This window comes from Myxocyprinus asiaticus, chromosome 43 (assembly GCF_019703515.2).
Source record: "Myxocyprinus asiaticus isolate MX2 ecotype Aquarium Trade chromosome 43, UBuf_Myxa_2, whole genome shotgun sequence".
NCBI classification, from domain to species: Eukaryota; Metazoa; Chordata; class Actinopteri; order Cypriniformes; family Catostomidae; genus Myxocyprinus; species Myxocyprinus asiaticus.
In genome coordinates, this window is record NC_059386.1 from 36,579,720 (window position 1) to 36,600,191 (window position 20,472).

General features: G+C 38.7%; 1 protein-coding gene across 1 annotated transcript in view; it reads left to right on the forward strand.

Annotated features, from left to right (window-relative positions):
* LOC127433820 (bone morphogenetic protein receptor type-1B-like) overlaps positions 1-20,472 on the forward strand; it is a 110,885-nt gene that overhangs the window by 80,073 nt on the left and 10,340 nt on the right. The window contains exon 4 of the mRNA XM_051686066.1: positions 18,117-18,276. Coding sequence (XP_051542026.1) covers positions 18,117-18,276 — 160 coding nt within the window. The remainder of the gene's footprint in view (positions 1-18,116; positions 18,277-20,472) is intronic.

Here is a 20,472-nt window from a genome sequence, read left to right on the forward strand (position 1 = left end):
TTATTCCATGCCTGGTCAATTGGTGCCTTCTGTGTTTTATAGGCCAATCAAGGCCAAAACTACTGTAAACAAGCTCCACACATATGTGTTTTTGAAGGAAAAGCTCTTTTGGTTTCTCAAATGTTATAAATTAATAAGTGCAAGAGTTCTGTCTCAGTTCTCGAAACTATATACATGAAAATATTTGACTGCAGCAGCTCTTTTACGAGGTTGTAGTTGCAACTGTAAGTGAATCTCATATACTCCACCTGTGCTCGAGCAGGTGCCGTTGGACTCGTGAAGTGTTTTATGCTCTTGATAAGATGAAAACACAGTCAAGGACTCGAGTAGGAGTGAAACTGCTTCTGTTATCTGTAGACAAGTACAGAGAGAGAAAACCTCATCAGAACTGCGTGACCTTCACCGAGTCAAACGCAGAGGAGTTCTCCTTCCTGAACGACATCACACAGATGTGCTCTGATGATGATGGGCGGTGTGTGTGTGCCATTTAAATGTTTAATTAGCTTATGGATGCCTTCTTGGCGGTCAGTTAAGGCAAAGAATCTCACACACTTCTCAGAATCATCTGGTATCAGATCCTTGAGACACACGAGTTGGTTTTGTATGTAATTTACTGGTAAGATATGTGTACAGTAGCTTGAAGATTGAGATAGTGAGCTGTCTATCTAGGCAGCATTTTAAGGCATCATACAGTAGGTGTCGAACAATAAATCGGTTTTACCGATTAATCGGTGCAGATAGTTTTTTTTTTCGAACTATCGGATATCAGAAAAAGTTAACACCAATAGTTGACAATATTCATTTATTTTTTCATCATGTTCCTCTGTGGCCAAATAAAAAGATTTATAAAGCTTAATTTGGGGAATATTTACATATAGAGGATTGTAACGGAGCAAAGTCACTGTCACCATCACTGTTTATGGACTAAATCATGATTATTAATGCAAAACACAACATATGACACATATGAAGCATAGACATTATATAATGTTTATTTCTATAACCTTTATTGTTTGTTGAGTTAATGCTGATTTTGACTGACAGTGTTGTTGGGAAAAGGAAAAGAAGTATTTAATAATACCGGACAATTGACGAGCAAACTCTCTTGATCTACTATCATCCATCCATCCATCGAATTGTTGATTATACATATACTGTAATATGAAATACTAAAAAGTATCTTTAGTTTAAATAACATGGGCTATTTTACCCAACATTTGGATGTACTCTTTTTTTTTTAAATTTTTTATTTATGCATTTTGTGTTATCTAAGCCAGGAAAATTAAAGAGAAGGGAAAAAAAGTAAAAGAAAATAATTTTAAAAGATATTTATCGAATTTGACATTATTGCCATTTCAGTTTAATTCAAAGTTTCACGTAAGGTTTATACAGTTACCATTACTCAATTATTGGGTAGAAAAAAAGATACGCTGCCCCGTCAACTAGATGTTGACCGATAGTGGATTTTGCAGATACCGATAACCAAGGTGGTGAAAAAAGGCCGATAACCGATTAATCGGCCGATAGTTTTTACAAAAAAATCGATTTATAGAATGATCAAACATTTCTTAGTCTTTCCTTATTATGACAGACACAGACATCGAGGCTACAAGAGTCCAAAATGACCAAAATCCCAAAAGCAGTTTAGTATACAACCAAAGTCCCAATAATAAAAATAAAAAGTAAGATCTGGTGCATAACGCTGGACTTTTATCTATAAACAAGCCCGAAATGCACAGAGGACTTGGCTCCGTTACAATTAATAATTAGTAATTACCAAATGAAGCTTTTTATAGCCTATATATTCACCAAATTAAGAGTTTTATATATGCAGTGTGTGTGTATATATATATATATATATATATATATATATATATATATATATATATACACACACACTAATGTAATTGTTGAGGAATCGTAAAAAAAAACCTATCGGCAACTATTGGTAGAGATTTTTGCCGATAAACGATAGTTCCACAAAGCAACTATCAGCACCGATTAATCGGTAAAACCGATATATATGGGTCTACCTCTACTATCAACATATTACAAAGTTGGCTAAATATTTTTCAGATAATTAGAAATGGACAGATATGAAAATTTTGGCCGATACAATACCGATTTGCACAAAAGACTATATGCCGATTCCGATATTTTGCCACTTTATTTTGTCATCAGATCATTGTTTTACTTTGGAATTATGCTTCAAAAATGTAAAAAGCGGTACAAAAGCTTTTTCACTGTTCTAATAATAAATAATTTCAATTTAATATGGATTGAATCTGTTGAACACATGACAGGCCAATATTTTAAGAGAGCCACAAATATACTGTATAACATGACGGTTTATGTGGAGAAAAAAATATTTTGCACTTCTAAAACATTTTTTTGCACCTCAGTTTTTGCAGTTCTAAACAATAGAACATTACAAATTCACATTATGAATTATTATTATGCTTATTTTGGGGGGATTTAAGTTATTTTGGTAGGTATTACAAACAAAAATGATTATAAAGTTAATACAACACAATAAATGTGCATAATTAATTATAAATAAACCATCAGTTTTTCACATCAGCGTTTTCATGCTTATGCGATCGTAAGCACTAAACGGCGATATGAAACCACTGTAATCACTGTAATTGCTGGTTAACGATGCTATAGCTAGAGATAGACCGATATATCGGTTTTACAGATTAATCAGTGCCGATAGTTGCTTTTTGGAACTATCGGTTATCTGCAAATATCGATGTTGATAGTTGCCGATATCTTTTTCAAAATAAGAGTCCCCAGGCCTGAAATGAAATCCTAAAAATCTTAAATTCTGTTTTGATGAAGAAAGAAACTCCGATACATCTTGGATGGCCTGAGAGTGAGTAAATTATCAGCACATTTTAATTTTTGGGTGAACTATTCCTTTAATTTTGAACTCTTGGGGGGCCTAGGTAGCTCAGCGAGTATTAACGCTGACTATCACCCCTGGAGTCGTGAGTTCGAACCCAGGGCGTGCTGAGTGACTCCAGTCAGGTCTCCTAAGCAACCAAATTGACCCGGTTGCTAGGGAGGGTAGAGTCACATGGGGTAACCTCCTCGTGGTCGCTATAATGTGTTTCTCGCTCTCGGTGGGACGCGTGGGGAGTTGCGTGGATGCCGCGGAGAATAGCGTGAAGCCTCCACACGCGCTACGTCTCCACGGTAACGCGCTCAACAAGCCACGTGATAAGATGCGCGGATTGACGGTCTCAGACACGGAGGCAACCGAGATTCGTCCTCCACCACCCGGATTGAGGCGAGTCACTACGCCACCACGAGGACTTAGAGCGCATTGGGAATTGGGCATTCCAGATTGGGGAGAACACTAATACGTTTTCTTTTGAAAATGCTTTGATTTCACTATGTTAACGATATTGTCCTCCACCGAAAACTGAGACTTTCGAAAACAAGGGAGGTTTCCAACTTAAACGGATAAATGTTGGTATGGCCTTAGAAGGTAGCTGCCTTTGTAGGCTGTAGACAGTAAGGGAGTTCACTAGGTTTAAAACAGATCGAGTGTGTCTGTCTTCTCTGATTCCAGTGCAGGTGTTTTCAAGGTTACACAGCTCCTGCCAAAAATGACTCATAGGTTTTAACGTGTTTAATTTACAGGAGTCACATCCTACACTTTGTTTATCGCTTAATTTTTTTTTTTTCCCTGAAGTCCACTTATGTTAGTCAAGGCTTTTTGCCTGGTTTAGTTTGTCATTACTATTTTCCTCCCTTTCTCTGATCCTTACAATCAAAAAGATTGTTTTTGCTACTGTATCTTTAAGACTTCTACAGTATATGTAAAAGACCTGTTATGATTGGCTAACCTGCACAGCGTCATTCACATTGTTATTTTGAGGACAGGTCAAGCTGCTGAAAACCAAAGAGGTGTTGATATAAATGTGGGTGGTCATATGCTAATGAGCCTATTGTTGTGATTGTATAACAGTGAAGATTTCTGAACGAGCCATTTTTTGAAGTTTAAAAGTGAAGTGTTTAATTTCTAGAATAAAACAGAATTGCAAAAGTAACGGTTTTCAAGTAAGTTGAGAACACTTAGCCGTCTTACACTGGTTGGCCATGTAGATAGTCCCGCCCAAAACTCACGCCATTGGTTGAGCTGATGTTCATATATGGGGATTCTCAAGCAGATTACAATTAATCTTTTGAAATGGAAAATGTTGTGCTTTTGTTCAACTGTGTATTCTTAATTCTTAATCTCTTTGTTGTTCTTTATCTTTTAATATTATCTTAGATAAAATGAATATTATATTAATATTATCTTTAAAAAAAAAAAAAAAAAAAAAAAATATATATATATATATATATATATATATATATATATATATATACACAATATATATACATACAATATATATATATAGAGTTGTACAATATATTTATTTTGACATATTATGCAATATTTTAAGTTGTTTGAGCCTAGATTTTAAAGTGGTGTAATTAGCTCATTAATAGTAATTTATTTTAATTTAATTTATTTTATTATTATTTTTTTACATTTTTTTTTTTTACCAAAAATAATATATTTCATTGTTTGATTTTAAGGACTTTTATTTTTTTACTTTTTGTACAATACAATTTTTTCTGCACCAAAGAGAATTGCAAATGTTTCAAACACTCCCTTGGTCATTAGTCGATCAAACAGGTGGCCCCGCCCCAAACTCACTCCATTGGTTGAGCTAGTGTTGATATTTTGGGATACTCAAACAGATTGCAGTTGAGGAGGAGTCTCGCTCCTCAAAGAGACTCTGTTCTTCAGTTATCTGTCCACCACTGGACTGAGCTGTGTTTCTCCATTTTGGACAGATGAAGGATCGTTTAGTGCACTATTGTGACCCTGTGAGAATATCAGTGAGGGTTAAACTTCATTATAAGCCATTTTTACAACAATCTGTTCTGATAGTGTCACATGAAGCAGGGAAATAAACAATGCTAGATGCAAATAATAAAATGCATCTTATCATTGAGCCCAGACGGCACACAGAACTCGCCGATATCCGCAGATTTGTGACAATTGTCATTCATATAAGTTTTACACACCTCCACCACTTGTATGTTTGTATATTAAATATATTGGCTTATTTGATGATGCTTTCAGTACTCTTAGTACCACATAACACAATTTACTCTGTTTAAATCCCTTTCACAGAATTCTGAAGATTTTCCCTCAAAATCAGCACAGAAACAGCAATAAATAAATAATTAACAATAATATATATATATATATATATACAGTTGTGCTCAAAATTTTGCATACCTTGGCAGAAATTTTGGCATTGATTTTGAAAATATGACTGATCATGCAAAAAACTGTCTTTTATTTAAGGATAGTGATCATATGAAGCCATTTATTATCACATAGTTGTTTGGCTCCTTTTTAAATCATAATGATAACAGAAATCACCCAAATGGCCCTGATCAAAAGTTTACATACCCTTGAATGTTTGGCCTTGTTACAGACACACAAGGTGACACACACAGGTTTAAATGGCAATTAAAGGTTAATTTCCCACACCTGTGGCTTTTTAAATTGCAATTAGTGTCTGTGTATAAATAGTCAATGAGTTTGTTAGCTCTCACATGGATGCACTGAGCAGGCTAGATACTGAGCCATGGGGAGCAGAAAAGAACTGTCAAAAGACCTGCGTAACAAGGTAATGGAACTTTATAAAGATGGAAAAGGATATAAAAAGATATCCAAAGCCTTGAAAATGCCAGTCAGTACTGTTCAATCACTTATTAAGAAGTGGAAAATTCAGGGATCTCTTGATACCAAGCCAAGGTCAGGTAGACCAAGAAAGATTTCAGCCACAACTGCCAGAAGAATTGTTCAGGATACAAAGAAAAACCCACAGGTAACCTCAGGAGAAATACAGGCTGCTCTGGAAAAAGACGGCGTGGTTGTTTCAAGGAGCACAATACTTGTTGACCCCTCTCCAAACATAGCGCTTATGGTTGTGACTATAAAGCTCTATTTTGGTCTCGTCACTCCAAATTACAGTGTGCCAGAAGCTGTGAGGCATGTCAAGGTGTTGTCGGGCATATTGTAACCGGGCGTTTTTGTGGCATTGGCGCAGTAAAGGCTTCTTTCTGGCAACTCGACCATGCAGCTCATTTTTGCTCAAGTATCGTCGTATTGTGCTCCTTGAAACAACCACACCGTCTTTTTCCAGAGCAGCCTGTATTTCTCCTGAGGTTACCTGTGGGTTTTTCTTTGTATCCTGAACAATTCTTCTGGCAGTTGTGGCTGAAATCTTTATTGGTCTACCTGACCTTGGCTTGGTATCAAGAGATCCCTGAATTTTCCACTTCTTAATAAGTGATTGAACAGTACTGACTGGCATTTTCAAGGCTTTGGATATCTTTTTATATCCTTTTCCATCTTTATAAAGTTCCATTACCTTGTTACGCAGGTCTTTTGACAGTTCTTTTCTGCTCCCCATGGCTCAGTATCTAGCCTGCTCAGTGCATCCACGTGAGAGCTAACAAACTCATTGACTATTTATACACAGACACTAATTGCAATTTTAAAAGCCACAGGTGTGGGAAATTAACCTTTAATTGCCATTTAAACCTGTGTGTGTCACCTTGTGTGTCTGTAACAAGGCCAGACATTCAAGGGTATGTAAACTTTTGATCAGGGCCATTTGGGTGATTTCTGTTATCATTATGATTTAAAAAGGAGCCAAACAACTATGTGATGATAAATGGCTTCATATGATCACTATCCTTAAATAAAAGACAGTTTTTTTGCATGATCAGTCATATTTTCAAAATCAATGCCAAAATTTCACAGTTTCTGCCAGGGTATGCAAACTTTTGAGCACAACTGTATATATATATATATATATATAATGTTTATTTATAATATAATAATTTTTATTTTTTTTATACAAATTTTCATTTAGTCAGTTTTTACATCTATAGAGTTGTACAGTATATTTATTTTTTACATATTATGCAATATTTAAAGTAGTTGGAGCCTAGATTGTAAAGTAGTGTAATCAGCTAGAATAAAAATATTATAATATTAATACTAGTTTAATTAGATAATTCCAAAGGATAATTTTGTGACTTTTTGTAAAATGCATAATTTTGTTACTGTGATGGGTCACAAAACTGGATGAATATCACTGCTGCACAGGATATATTGTGTGAATGTGACATTTAAATATATGTAGGGAAATATCTGAGGGAGGTGTGAGTGTTCGGTAGGTTACCGTGGCCGAAGCATTTGAATAATAATCGTTACGCAAGATCACATCACTGCAATGAATAGTGACACTTACACACTGTCAAATGTCGGACAGGAGACACTGGTGTTTCATGAATCACAACACTTTATTCTGTGTGTGTGTGTGTGAGAGAGAGAGAGAGAGAGAGTGAGAGACAGTCTGTAGTCTCTCTCTCTCTCTCTCTCTCTCTCTCTCTCTGTCTAAACATGGTGTGGAATATCAGACAGGTTTTAGAGATCTGCTGCCAACATCTAAAGCTTCTAACCCTCATCACATGCTTTTGTTCACAAGCACAAGACCAGAATGACAATTCTTCCTGGCCCAATCTGTCACAAGCCTTCGATCAGGTTTCACTCACTAAACTCGTGTCATGAGCACACCATCAGTCTGAGATGGAATCAGTGTGTGTCTTTCTATCAGGACAGAATGAAGTTAAAAACAGTTCTGCTGTGTGGCTTTACATATGTGCACAATCGACCGGTCAACCGTAATATCACTTATTATTGCCGTTTGTTTGGTCAAGCATCACAATTGGGTCATTCTGTGTCAACTCAACCAGAGGTCGCAGATTTTATTTGATATTTTACTGGTGAAAGATAATGATAAGTGATGATGAAAGCCAAACTATGAAATGTTATGATCAATATTTACTGAGCAATCCAATATTTTGTAGAGAGGGGTCAAAATGACCATTTTCACCTATGATTTTGGAGCAAAACTACAGGTCAAAATAATAACCTTAGAAAGGTGTCAGCATAATTATTTTATTTTTACACAGAGATTGGTAGATCCATTACTAAAATCAGTCGACTTCAGCACCTCTTGTTGCATTATATGCCAATGGTGTGAGTCCAAAAATGGGAAAAAGCACTTTTTTGTGTGGTTTTTCCTAAGTTTGAGAGCCTATAACTCCAGAAGAATTAAAGATATCTTAAAATCCTTTTAGATTCTGGTTCAGGACAAACTGTCTTAATAGACGTTCTTAAAAATTCTTTATAACAGTGTTTTTAACAGTCTAGAAAATTGAAATTTTGACTTTGCTTTTATGTGAATAAAGGTACATTTCTAGTTTCAACATTATTTGCACTTCAGACCTTTGTTTTGTAGGATGAGAAAAACTAGCTTCGTACCACTCGACCCATATTTGGTTTTCCACCATTGAAAATGGGTCAAATTTAACTATTTATGCACGGAGCCACATTGAGAGCCCCATATCTCTGACATTTAACCATATAGGACCTTAAAATCCTTTTAGATTCTAGTTCAGAATGAATTTTAATTTTGGCATCCTCAATTTTAAGATATCTTTAATACTTCTGAAGTTATAGGCACTCCAACTTTGGAAAAATAACACAAAAATGGCCTTTTTCCCATTTTTGAACTCGCACCATTGGTATATAATGCAACAAGAGGTGCTGAAGTCGACTGATTTTTGTAATGGATCTACCAATCTCTGTGTAAAAATAAAATCATGATGCTGACACCTTTATAAGGTTATTTTTTTGACCTGTAGTTTTGCTCCAAAATTATAGGCGAAAATTGTCATTTTGACCCCCATCTGCAAAATAATGGATTATTCCATAAATATTGATCATGACATTTAATATTTTGGCTTTTGTCATTCATTTATGGTTTTTATAAAATCAGAAAGTTCAGCTGGGGAAGGTTTTGAATTTTGGTTGATTTGACATTTTAATAAACCTCTACTACATTGTATTAAATAACTACACAGTTAAATAGAAACCAAGTAATGAGTTAATTTTTCTCAGTGTTTGTGGAGTTTGTATGGCTGTATTAATATGGAACATTTTGTTTTGTGTATTGAACATTGTTCAGGAAGTGATGCAATCTTAATACATGATTTGACCTCCCGGATTAGAACTGTTCACACGCGACCCCTCAAACACCTGCTGGATGTCCGACCCGCACAGCTGTCGAGCTGCTCCACATTGAACCGTTGTCTTTATCAGATGGACTCAATCTGATTGTGCAGGTGTTTCTCAGGTAAATGAGTTATGGTGACCGCGGTCAGGTCTCCCCCACGGCTACAGCTGCTCTCTGTGATAAAACGTTTGTTTTCACTGGGAAATGAAAAAATTACCCGTTGATTATCATACTGAGATTCGAAGCAGAACGTTGGCGAGACGCTGCAAGATTCTGCCGATGGATGTTGCTATGACGTCACACATCAAAGTTTAAAAAATGGACTGTTTGTTTGCATGTCGTTAAAATAATGAGATTAATCATTATTTTAGATGAAGAAAAACAAGTTAAGACAACTTTCTGCACAATTGAACCTTCTGAAAGTGGAGTGACTGGAAAAAATCTAATGATGATAAATTACAAACTTCTCAGATTTATAAAGTCAACATTATACAACATTCACAACCCATTTTACTTTTGTAATATGATATATTTTTTAGTGAATGTTCGATGAGAAAAAAGTAGGCAGGGAGTTGATTTTATCCATCATTTAATGATGGTTACGGGAGGAATATTTCACGACTGCATATGGGGCTGCGTAGCTGCAGACCGGTCAGAGTGCCCATGATGACCCCTGTCCACCATCAAAAGTGCCTACAATGGGCATGTGCGCATCAGAACTGGACCTTGGATGTTTTCTTTTACATCACATGGATGGCCGTGTACGTGTGTACCGTTTACCTGGGGAATTGATGGCACTAGGATGCACTATGGGAAACCTTGGGTCCGGCCATTCATGTAGACGTCAATATGACACGTGCCACCTACCTAAACATTGTTGCAGACCATGTACACCCCTTCATGGCAATGGTGTTTCCTGATGGCAGTGGCCTCTTTCAGCAGGATAATGCGCCCTGCCACACTGCACACATTGTTCGGGAGTGGTTTGAGGAACTTGATGAAGAGATCAAGGTGTTGCCTTGGCCTTCAAATTCCCCAGATCTCAATCCGATTGATCATCATCTATGGGAAATGTTAGGCCAACAAGTCTAGAACATCCCATAACTTATAGGACTTGAAGGATCTGCTGCTAACGTCTTGGTGCCCGATACCACAGGACACCTTCAGAGGTCTTGTAAAGCCCATGCCTCGGCTGGTTGGCGCTGTTTTGGTGGCACGTGGAGGAACAACAACATATTTGCCAGGCGTTCATAATGTTTTGGCTCATCAGTGTGTGTGTGTGTGTGTGTGTGTATGTATATATATAGGGATGCACTGATACCACTTTTTCTCTCCCTATCCGATTCCAATACCAGAACTGTCGGTATCGGTCAATCCCCATCCGATCCCAGTGCTGTTTTTTATTCAGAATATCTGTACCTCACTGAGTGGAACTGACTGAACTCTTTTATATGTAAAGAAACACAAACCTCCAAGTACACATTATTTCAGTATAAATGTGTAGCTTATTAAGAATTAGAAATAACTTATTTTAAAATGGTGTACTAGATAATGCAGCAGCATTCTGAGTTAATTAACATTAATTCAAGTGAGAGACTGCAGTAGAAAGAAGAAAATCATCTTTTTTTTTTTTTCAGTTTAAGTCCACTGTTGCATCTAGCCGTGAACTTGAGCTCTAGTGTGCTGATGAACACTTTGTAATGAGCGAGGGGTTAAGAGGATGGGAGGATGGATGAGTCATCTCGACTCCTGTATGAACTCAGTGGGGTCAGAGGTCACTGTAAATGTGTGTATATGTGTGTGTGTACTGCCGAGATTTACTTCTTACACCTGGACAACTCACACCAGCCTGTGTCTCTCCCTCTTTAGAATGAAATAATCATAAATCTTCTGAATCTGTTTTGGGAGTTTATCATTCACATCTGCAGAAAGGCAGTGTTTCAGTGTCTAGATGGTAACCCTTGTTGTGTGAAAAGTTTTGTGAGATTCAAATGCACTGTGCTTATTTGTTGCCCTGGAGCAGCCTTAACCCTGACCTTAATAGCAGCAAATGTGAATTTCAGGAGTTTTGAAGAATGAATTGACCATCTAGACATCCCTGTGAATGTCTTCTGAAATGTTTTTGTTTTGTTTGCATGTGATAAACTTTTAAAGTGACCGTTCATGACATTTCAAATCATAATTTACTCACCCTCATGCTGTTTCAAACCTGAATGACTTGCTTTCTTCTATGGAACATGACTTTTTTTGTTTTATGCATTATGCACATTCACTTTCATTGCATCTTTTTTCCATACAATAAAAGTGAATGTTGAGTCATTTTTGGGAGTACTATTCCTTTAAGAAGGATAACTTAAAGAATCAGAATCAGAATGAGCTTTATTGCGAAGTGCTCTCACATACACAAGGATTATTTTTTTTGGTGATAGGAGAAACAAGCGCACACAGAACATTACAGCGAGACACAGAATATAAATCTAGGTAAGAGTATAAATAGACTTACAAATAATAGGACATATAACAGAATGGCAAGTGGTGATGTATGTGCAAGGTATGGGTATGTACACTTATTGAATAAAATATGTGAATTTACAAATGTACATGAGGTATGGGGTGCGTGGGGATTTCTCCTGAAGTCCACTATCATCTCCACTGTTTTGAGCGTGTTCAGCTCAAGGTTGTTGTGACCGCACCAGACAGCCAGCTGATTAACCTCCCATCTGTATGCTGACTCGTCACTGTCACAGATGGGGCGATGACTGTGGTGTCATCTGCATACTTCAGGAGCTTGACAGTGGGGTCTTTTGCAGTGCAGTCATTCGTGTACAGGGAGAAGAGCAGTGGAAAGAGAATGCATCCGTGAGGAGCACCAGTGCCAATAGTGAGGGTCCCGGATGTGAGTTTCCCCAATCTCACTAGCTGCTGTCTGTCTGTCAGAAAGTTGGTGATCCATCGACAGATTGGGGTGGGCATGGAGAGCTGGGTCAGTTTGGTTGAGAGAAGAACAAGCAAGTTGGTATTGAAGGCTGAACTGAAGTCCACAAATAGGATCCTCGCATACGTCCCAGGTCTGTCGAGGTTTTGCAGGATATAATGCAGTCCCATATTGACAGCATCATCCACAGACCTGTTTGCTCAGTAAGCAAACTGAAGCGGGTCCAGCAGGGGTCCAGTGTTGTCCTTCAGGTAGGCCAAAACCAGTCTTTCAAACGACTTCATGACCACAGACGTGAGAGCGACAGGTCTGTAATCATTAAGTCCTGTGATTTGGGGTTTTTTGGGGACCGGAATGATGGTGGAGCATTTGAAGCAGCAGGGAACTTCACACTGCTCCAGTGATCTATTGAAGGTCTGTGTGAAGATGGGGGCCAGTTGGTCAGTGCACTTACAGACAGGCAGGTGAAACACCGTCTGGGCCTGAAGCTTTCCTAGTTTTCTGTTTCTGAAAGTGCCAGCACACATCCTCCTCACTGACCATAAGTGCAGATTGAGGTAGCAGGAGGGGGGAGGAGGGGGTTCCAAGAGGTGTTGGTGTGTGTGTGTGTGAAGTGAAGATCAGAGCAGGGAGGGGTGTGAGACTGGGCTTTTCAAACCTGCAGTAAAACACATTCAGTTCATCGGCCATTAGTTGACACTCCACAGAGCGAGGGGGAGGTGTCTTGTATTTGGTGATGCTTTTTAGGCCTTTCCACACAGATGCAGGGTCGTTGATTGAAAACTGTTTTTCAGCTTTTCAGAGTAGCTTCTTTTAGCCACTCTGATTTCCTTAGTAAATGTGTTCCTGGCCTGGTTGTACAATCTTTTATCCCCACTTCTGTAAGCATCCTCTTTGGCATGACAAAGCTGTCTGAGTTTTCATGTAAACCATGGTTTGTCATTATTGAATGATAAAACTGTCCTTGTAGGGATGTGCATATCCTCACAGAAACTGATATATGATGTCACAATATCTGTGAGCTTGTCCAGGACTGTGGCTGCAGCCTCAAAAACACTCCAATCAGTGCAGTCATAGCAGGCTTGTAGTTCCAGCTCTGCTTCATTGGCCCATCTCTTTATAGTCATTACTACAGGCTTAGCTGCTTTTAGTTTCTGCTTGTAGGTCGGGAGAAGATGAACCGGACAGTGATCAGAGAGTCATAAAGCTGCATGTGGGACAGAGCGATATGCATCCCTTACAGTGGCATAGCAGTGGTCCAATATTTTTATTTCTCTGGTGGGGCCTGTGATATGTTGTTTGTATTTTGGCAGTTCACGGGTGAGGTTAGCTTTATTAAAATCTCCCAGAATAATGATAAGAGAGTCCGGGTGTTGTTGCTCGGTGTCTGTGATGTGATTAGCCAGCTGTTGCAATGCAGCATTCACACATGCTTGTGGAGGGATATAAACACACCAGAATAAACGAGGAAAACTCAAGCGGTGAGTAGAAAGGCTTACAGTTGAGGAAGAGCACCTCTAAATTAGGACAGCACATCTTCTTCAACGCTGTTACATCTGTACACCGACTTTCGTTGATGTAAAAGCATGTTCCACCTCTCGTTTTCCCCGATAACACCGCGATGCGATCCGTTCTGAACAGCTGAAAGCCTGGCAGATGTAACGCGCTGTCCGGGATGGCTTAACTCAGCCAGGTTTCCGTGAAACACAGAGCAGCGGAGTTAGAAAAGTCCTTATTTATTTGAGTGAGCAGAAGCAGTTTGTCCGTTTTGTTGGCGAGGGAGCGGACATTCGGCAGATGAATACTATGCAGCGGAGTCCTAAAGCCGCGTTGACGAAGCTTCACAAGCACGCCGGCTCGCTTCCCTCACATGCGTCTTTTGGATCGCTTGTAGAGCACCGCTGCGCCTCCAAGTAAGATGTCTGATCAGGAAAGAGTGACAAAAAAACATGACAAACAAACAAAGTAACAAAAACGCTAGAGAGCTCCACACCGAAGCGGCCATTTGCGGTGCCATCTGATGACACAAGAATACATTTGCCTCTCTGTCTTCTTAAATAATAAAACATTTATCACAGATGATTGTTTATCAGTTCTTCTCAAAGTTCATAGTTTTGACTCTTGACTTTCAAGGTCAGAAATGAATCGGATGTCTTTATCTTTGTGTTTATTATTGTTAATTAGGTGGTAAAGACATTATGATAGAGCAAGGTTAAGTGTAAATGACATTTTAAATAAGCTGGAATATAGAGAATGAAATAGTTTAATTGCATGGACACATTGTTGATTTAACTATAGCACTTAAATTTTGGGTTTTAAATTCCTTGAAGAAATTGTTTTTTTCAGCTAAAACTTTCAAAATGATTTTTAATAAATTTCTGAAACAGTTTTAGAGTTTTTACATAAAACAGATTTTAAGAACCTTATGTAGGTTTTTAATACCTATACCTTTTATTATATGTAACCAGGTTTTTGCCATGAAAATCTGGCATGGTGTTACATTACAAACAAACACTTCAATTTTTGCTTAATTCATCGAAAACAAAAGTACTAAAGAAAGAAAGATTGAAAGAATGAATAGAAAGGTGCTGTCTGTCTCTGTCTGTCTCTCATCACAGATGTTGATATATGGATTTATATTTGTGTGTATTTCTGTATTTTATGGTTGAAAACCTGCTGAATCCACACATAGAAACCTACAGAGTGTCACGACCGTCCTGGCGTCAGGGGTCTGTCTCAGAGACTCATGGGAATTTTTTTGATAATCTTGTCAAGGCTGTGAGCGTCTGTGGCTTTATCTGCCAGCAGCTGTGATATCACAGACAGTACGAGCTGTTCTCAATCACACACACACACACACACACACATTGAACTCAACTCACTCAACATGAATCACAACATTAGCACAAACACACTGATCTTCACACTCAAAACACATTTAAACTCTCATGGCATTAAACTTAGTTTTGGTTTCATGTTTTGCAGGACTGTATTTGCATTTGGGTCAATAACATGACACTTATTTTTTTGCCATTTTGATCATTTTTATATTTTTTATGTGTCTTAAAGCAAATTATGTCATGTGGTGTAACCGTCCAGAGACAAGTCTCATTAAAAGCTAAAAATTATTTTTTTTAAAAAGGAGTGTTGGCATAAATAGTCATATTTAATAAGTAATATTTCTTTATTCACTAATTAAGAATTGTGTTTTTAGTATTTATATTTGAAAAACTTTTGTCCACCAAATCAAAGTCATGTAGTGTAACCATTTCTAAAGATTTCTTGTTTTTATCACCTCAAACAACCTTATTTGTCAACACCATTTACACTGCAACTACTACTGATAATGATCAATATTTGGCTACATGTCAATGTCATTTAAGACATCTCGGCCTGGATGAAGGAACACCACCTGCAACTCAACCCAGCCAAGACTGAACTCCTCGTCTTTCCAGCCAACCCTGCTGTTGAGCACAACATCACCGTGCATCTGGGTTCAACTACAGTAACACCTTCCAAATTGGTCAGAAATCCAGGGGTAACCATCAACAACCAACTCAGTTTCACAGACCACATCTCAAAGACCGCAAGATCATGTATATTTACACTCTACAATATCAGGAAGATAAGACCCTTCCTCTCTGAACATGCCACACCACTTCTTGTTCAGTCACTTGTCATAACTAGACTGGACTACTGTAACGCTCTCATTACAGGCCTCCCTGCATGCACAATTAGACCCCCGCAAATGATCCAGAATACAGCAGCACGTCTGGTCCTTAATGAACCAAAGAGAGCACATGTAACACCACTACTTGTCTCTCTCCACTGGCTGCCGGCTGGTGCACGAATCAAATTCAAGGCTCTGATGCTGGCATACAGAACAGTCACTGGGTCTGCTCCAGCATTCCTAAAATCATTTCTGCAGAGCTACACGCCCAATAGAAGCCTGCGGTCGGCTAAGGAACGTCGCCTTGTTGTACCAACACAAAGAGGCACCAAAACACTTTCCCGGACTTTGTTTCATCGTCCCAACTCCATCCGTGAAGATGACTCACTTTCTGTCTTCAAAAAACGGCTAAAAACACATCTTTTCCATGAGCACTTAACCATGAACTCATATAAAAAAATAAAAAATATATATATTCTTTTTGCACTGTAATCTGTCATGGATACGACTATTCTGATGCTAGTGAAACTTTGTAATGCAGCACTTTTCGTACCACTGTCTCCTTAAGATGAATCGCTTATGATGTATTATTCCTCTTTTGTAAGTCACGTCTGCCAAATGAATAAATGTAAATGAATTGTAAAATTGTTCCTTTTTTTTTCTCCCCTTTTCTCCCCAATTTGGAATGCCGAATACGCTCTAGGTCCTCGTAGTGGCGTAGTGACTCAATCCAGGTGGCGGATGTGCAATCATGCTCATATTTACGTTTATTGATAATGATAATGTTTAGGCAATGAAATAAAATGTGGTTATGGGTTGCGATAAGATGGGGCTTAAATAGTAAACTTGTCCAAATTATTTTAATGTATTAATAATGAGAGAGAATTGGGGGGCCTGGGTATCTCAGCGAGTATTGACACTGACTACCACCCCTGGAGTCACGAGTTTGAATCCAGGGCGTGCTGAGTGACTCCAGCCAGGTCTCCTAAGCAACCAATTGGCCCGGTTGCTAGGGAGGGTAAAGTCACATGGAGTAACCTCCTCGTGATTGCTATAATGTGGTTCTCGCTCTCGGTAGGACACATGGTGAGTTGTGCGTGGATGCCGCAGAGAATACTGTGAAGACTCCACATGCACTAGGTCTCTGTGGTAATGCGCTCAACAAGCCACGTGATAAGATGCGTGGATTGACGGTTTCAGACGTGGAGGCAACTGAGATTCGTCCTCCGCCACCCGGATTGAGGCACTACGCCACCACAAGGACTTAGAGTGCATTGGGAATTGGGCATTCCAAATTGGGGAGAAAATAATAATAATAATAATAATAATAATAATAATAATGAGAGAGAATTTATCATTGTGAAGTAGCTTCTACATGACTCACCATATGCGGCACTTTTGTTGCATTGTAGAAAGCACCGCAGAGGGGTGATTTATGGGTTTGTTTGGCAAGACAGCAGGAGGTGTGCATAGTAAATATTGACAACATGTACTTGGACATAGAAGAGAATAAAGTTCTTGCAACTGCTTTGATAAATTAATGGTAGAATGTAATAAGAGGACTCGTTTACATTAAGGTCGTAGGATGTTTTTGGTGCATTAAAATGTGTTAAAAGAACTGCGGTCTCTGAATGCTCAGTAAACAATAAGGAAAATATTTATGAATAAAAAGCAACAATGATCCCTTTAATGTCTCTTTAGAAAGTTCAACAGTTTAAAAATCTTTCTTGTTGCTTTGTACTCTAAAAGACATCATTAACAAGGTTAGAACAGATGTAAAAATCACAACAGTGTTTAGTTGCACCTGTCATTTCAAACACAGACATTGCGTCCTTTTGCGACTAGCGCTTCAAAGTTGTTCCAACGTTTGAAGGAAGCGCAAGTAGTGGAAGCCCCTTAAAGTGCACGTCAGGGGTGGATCAGTACTGATGTGTTTAAAAAATCTCCTTTACTGTTGATGCAACTGCAGTCAAACTCCAGACAGTCGCTGCACTCCATTAAAATACCTGGAGTGTTTACAGACTCTACAAATCTCACCGCATGAGTTACAGTGGCCGTTCACTGAGACACACTCGACACTCATGAGCTGCAATGTGTGACTAAACGTAATATTCAACGAGAAAAAAAAATGGCTTGATTTTATCCATCAGGAATTGATTGGATCGTGGAAATTGGGACTGTGAGTTTTGTGCATTTTTGTGGATTTTGTCCCAGGAATGAGGCCATATTTCTTTGACATGCTGAAGGCTAAACGCCTGTGTGTTTATTTACTGGACTCATTAAGACTCGTTTAAACCATGGCAAGTTATTTTTAGTATTTCAACATAAATGTGTCTCTCTGCAGCTAATGTGTTGGACACCATGTTACTGAGGAATCCTGGGAAGGCGACGATGGGCGGCACTAAAGAGAGCAGCAGAAGCACAGCAGCTGTGATTCCAGAGAGAATGTTATTATGTCACTGTTACCATCACTGTCCTGAAGACGCTACAAACAACACTTGCAGGTACACAACTCACGCACGTGTTAATTTAATCAATTAAATTAATTAATTAATTATTTTTTTCTCCCCAATTTGGAATGCCCAATTCCCACTACTTAGTAAGTCCTCATGGTGGTGCGGTTACTCGCCTCAATCCGGGTGGTGGAGGACAAGTCTCAGTTTCCTCCGCTTCTGAGACCGTCAATCCACGCATCTTATCACGTGACTCATTGTGCATGACACCGCGGAGACTCACAGCATGTGGAGGCTCATGCTACTCTCCACGATCCACGCACAACTTACCACACACCCCATTGAGAGCGAGAACCACTAATCACGACCACGAGGAGGTTACCCCATGTGACTCTACCCTCCCTAGCAACTGGGTCAATTTGGTTGCTTAGGAGACCTGGCTGGAGTCACTCAGCACACCCTGGATTCGAACTCACCACTCCAGGGGTGGCAGTCAGTGTCAATACTCGCTGAGCTGCCCAGGCCCCAATTGAATCATTTTTAATACTGTCTGCTTTAAAGTTTAGAGTCTAACTGCCTTACAAAGTCAAAGTGCAGTAACTGCAACATTGGGAAAAAAATGGCTTCAACCAAATGTGGATTTTACACTAATGTCACTCTGTTTTCTCTGCATCTGATCTGAGTCAGAACCATATGCCACAGAACAGATCACAGTCTAAAGCCATGTCCACACTAATACATTTTTGTTTGAAAACACATTGATTTTTGCTATGTTTATGCCTCTAATTCACACTAGAAAGGCGTTTTTCTCCACCGAAGATGGAGACCTTTGAAAACGCTCTCCTTAATCTCATACTTTGGAAAATGATGATGTTAGGAAACTGAAAACGGTAGTTTTGGGGGCCTGTGTAGCTCAGCGAGTATTGACGCTGACTACCACCCCTGGAGTCACAAGTTCGAATCCAGGGTGTGCTGTGTGACTCCAGCCAGGTCTCCTAAGCAACCAAATTGGCCCGGTTCCTAGGGAGGGTAGAGTCACATGGGGTAACCTCCTCGTGGTCGTGACTAGTGGTTCTCGCTCTCAATGGGGCGTGTGGTAAGTTGTGCGTGGATCGTGGAGAGTAGCATGAGCCTCCACATGCTGTGAGTCTCTGCGGTGTCATGCACAACGAGTCACGTGATAAGATGCGCAGATTGACGGGTCTCGGAAGCGGAGGCAACTGAGGCTTGTCCTCCACCACCCCGATTGAGGCGAGTAACCGCACCACCACGAGGACCTACTAAGTAGTGGGAATTGGGCATTCCAAATTGGGGAGAAAAGGGGATAAAAAAAGATGTTAGTTTCAAACATAATGGATCAGTGTGGATGTGGGGTTAGACACTATTTCACTCATAAGTCCCCAACTAGGCAGTTTCTTTTAGTCAGTGTTCTTCAACTAAGACCAATTTATGCTTCTGAGTCGAACCTACACTGTAGTCTCTACGCAGTGGTTTGCATTTATAGTTTTACATTGGTGTTTCTGCGTCATTCTGTGAGTACACGGACAAAATGCTTATGTATTGAGAGAGAATGCCTTCATTTTTTAAATAAATATACATTTCATAAATAAACAAAAGCAATGTAATTTGTTGATTTAAAAGTATTTAAAAGTTATTGCAACATAAAAATCTAATTAATAAATAACTACTCACTTGACCAACACAAAATGGGTGTCATTTCGAAGCTTAGAAGCTGAACTTTAACCCTTTAAGCTCTGAAGGTGTTTTTAAAGATTTCCTGTTTCAGTGGCATACCCAAAATTAAAGGCTTATAACTCAACCAAAAAATAAATAAATAAATAAATAAATAACAAGGAGGGTCATGTGTTTGGTATCATTTTAAAGTCATTTTTAATGAAATAGATTATGATACATTCTGAGACTCTCAGCCTAAGAAACTGCTAATGTTGTGAAAATAATTTTTTCTTTTCTTTTTTTGTCCCTTATTTTTCTTATTTGACATTATATATCTCTGGGTGTAAATAAGGTGGCTCCAAAAAACTGCCTTTGTTTTGTTCCCAATCATGTCAACTGTATCTGAGAAAAAATTTGTGTTGATACGACAAAGGAATCAAAAGTTATAGCATTACAAAAATAATGTATCATACTATCCAAAAATGTCCAAAAGCCTCTAGAAAAAAAAAAAAAACTAATAATGGTACATAAGAACTAATTACACATGCAAACACAACAATGACTAAAGGTTGC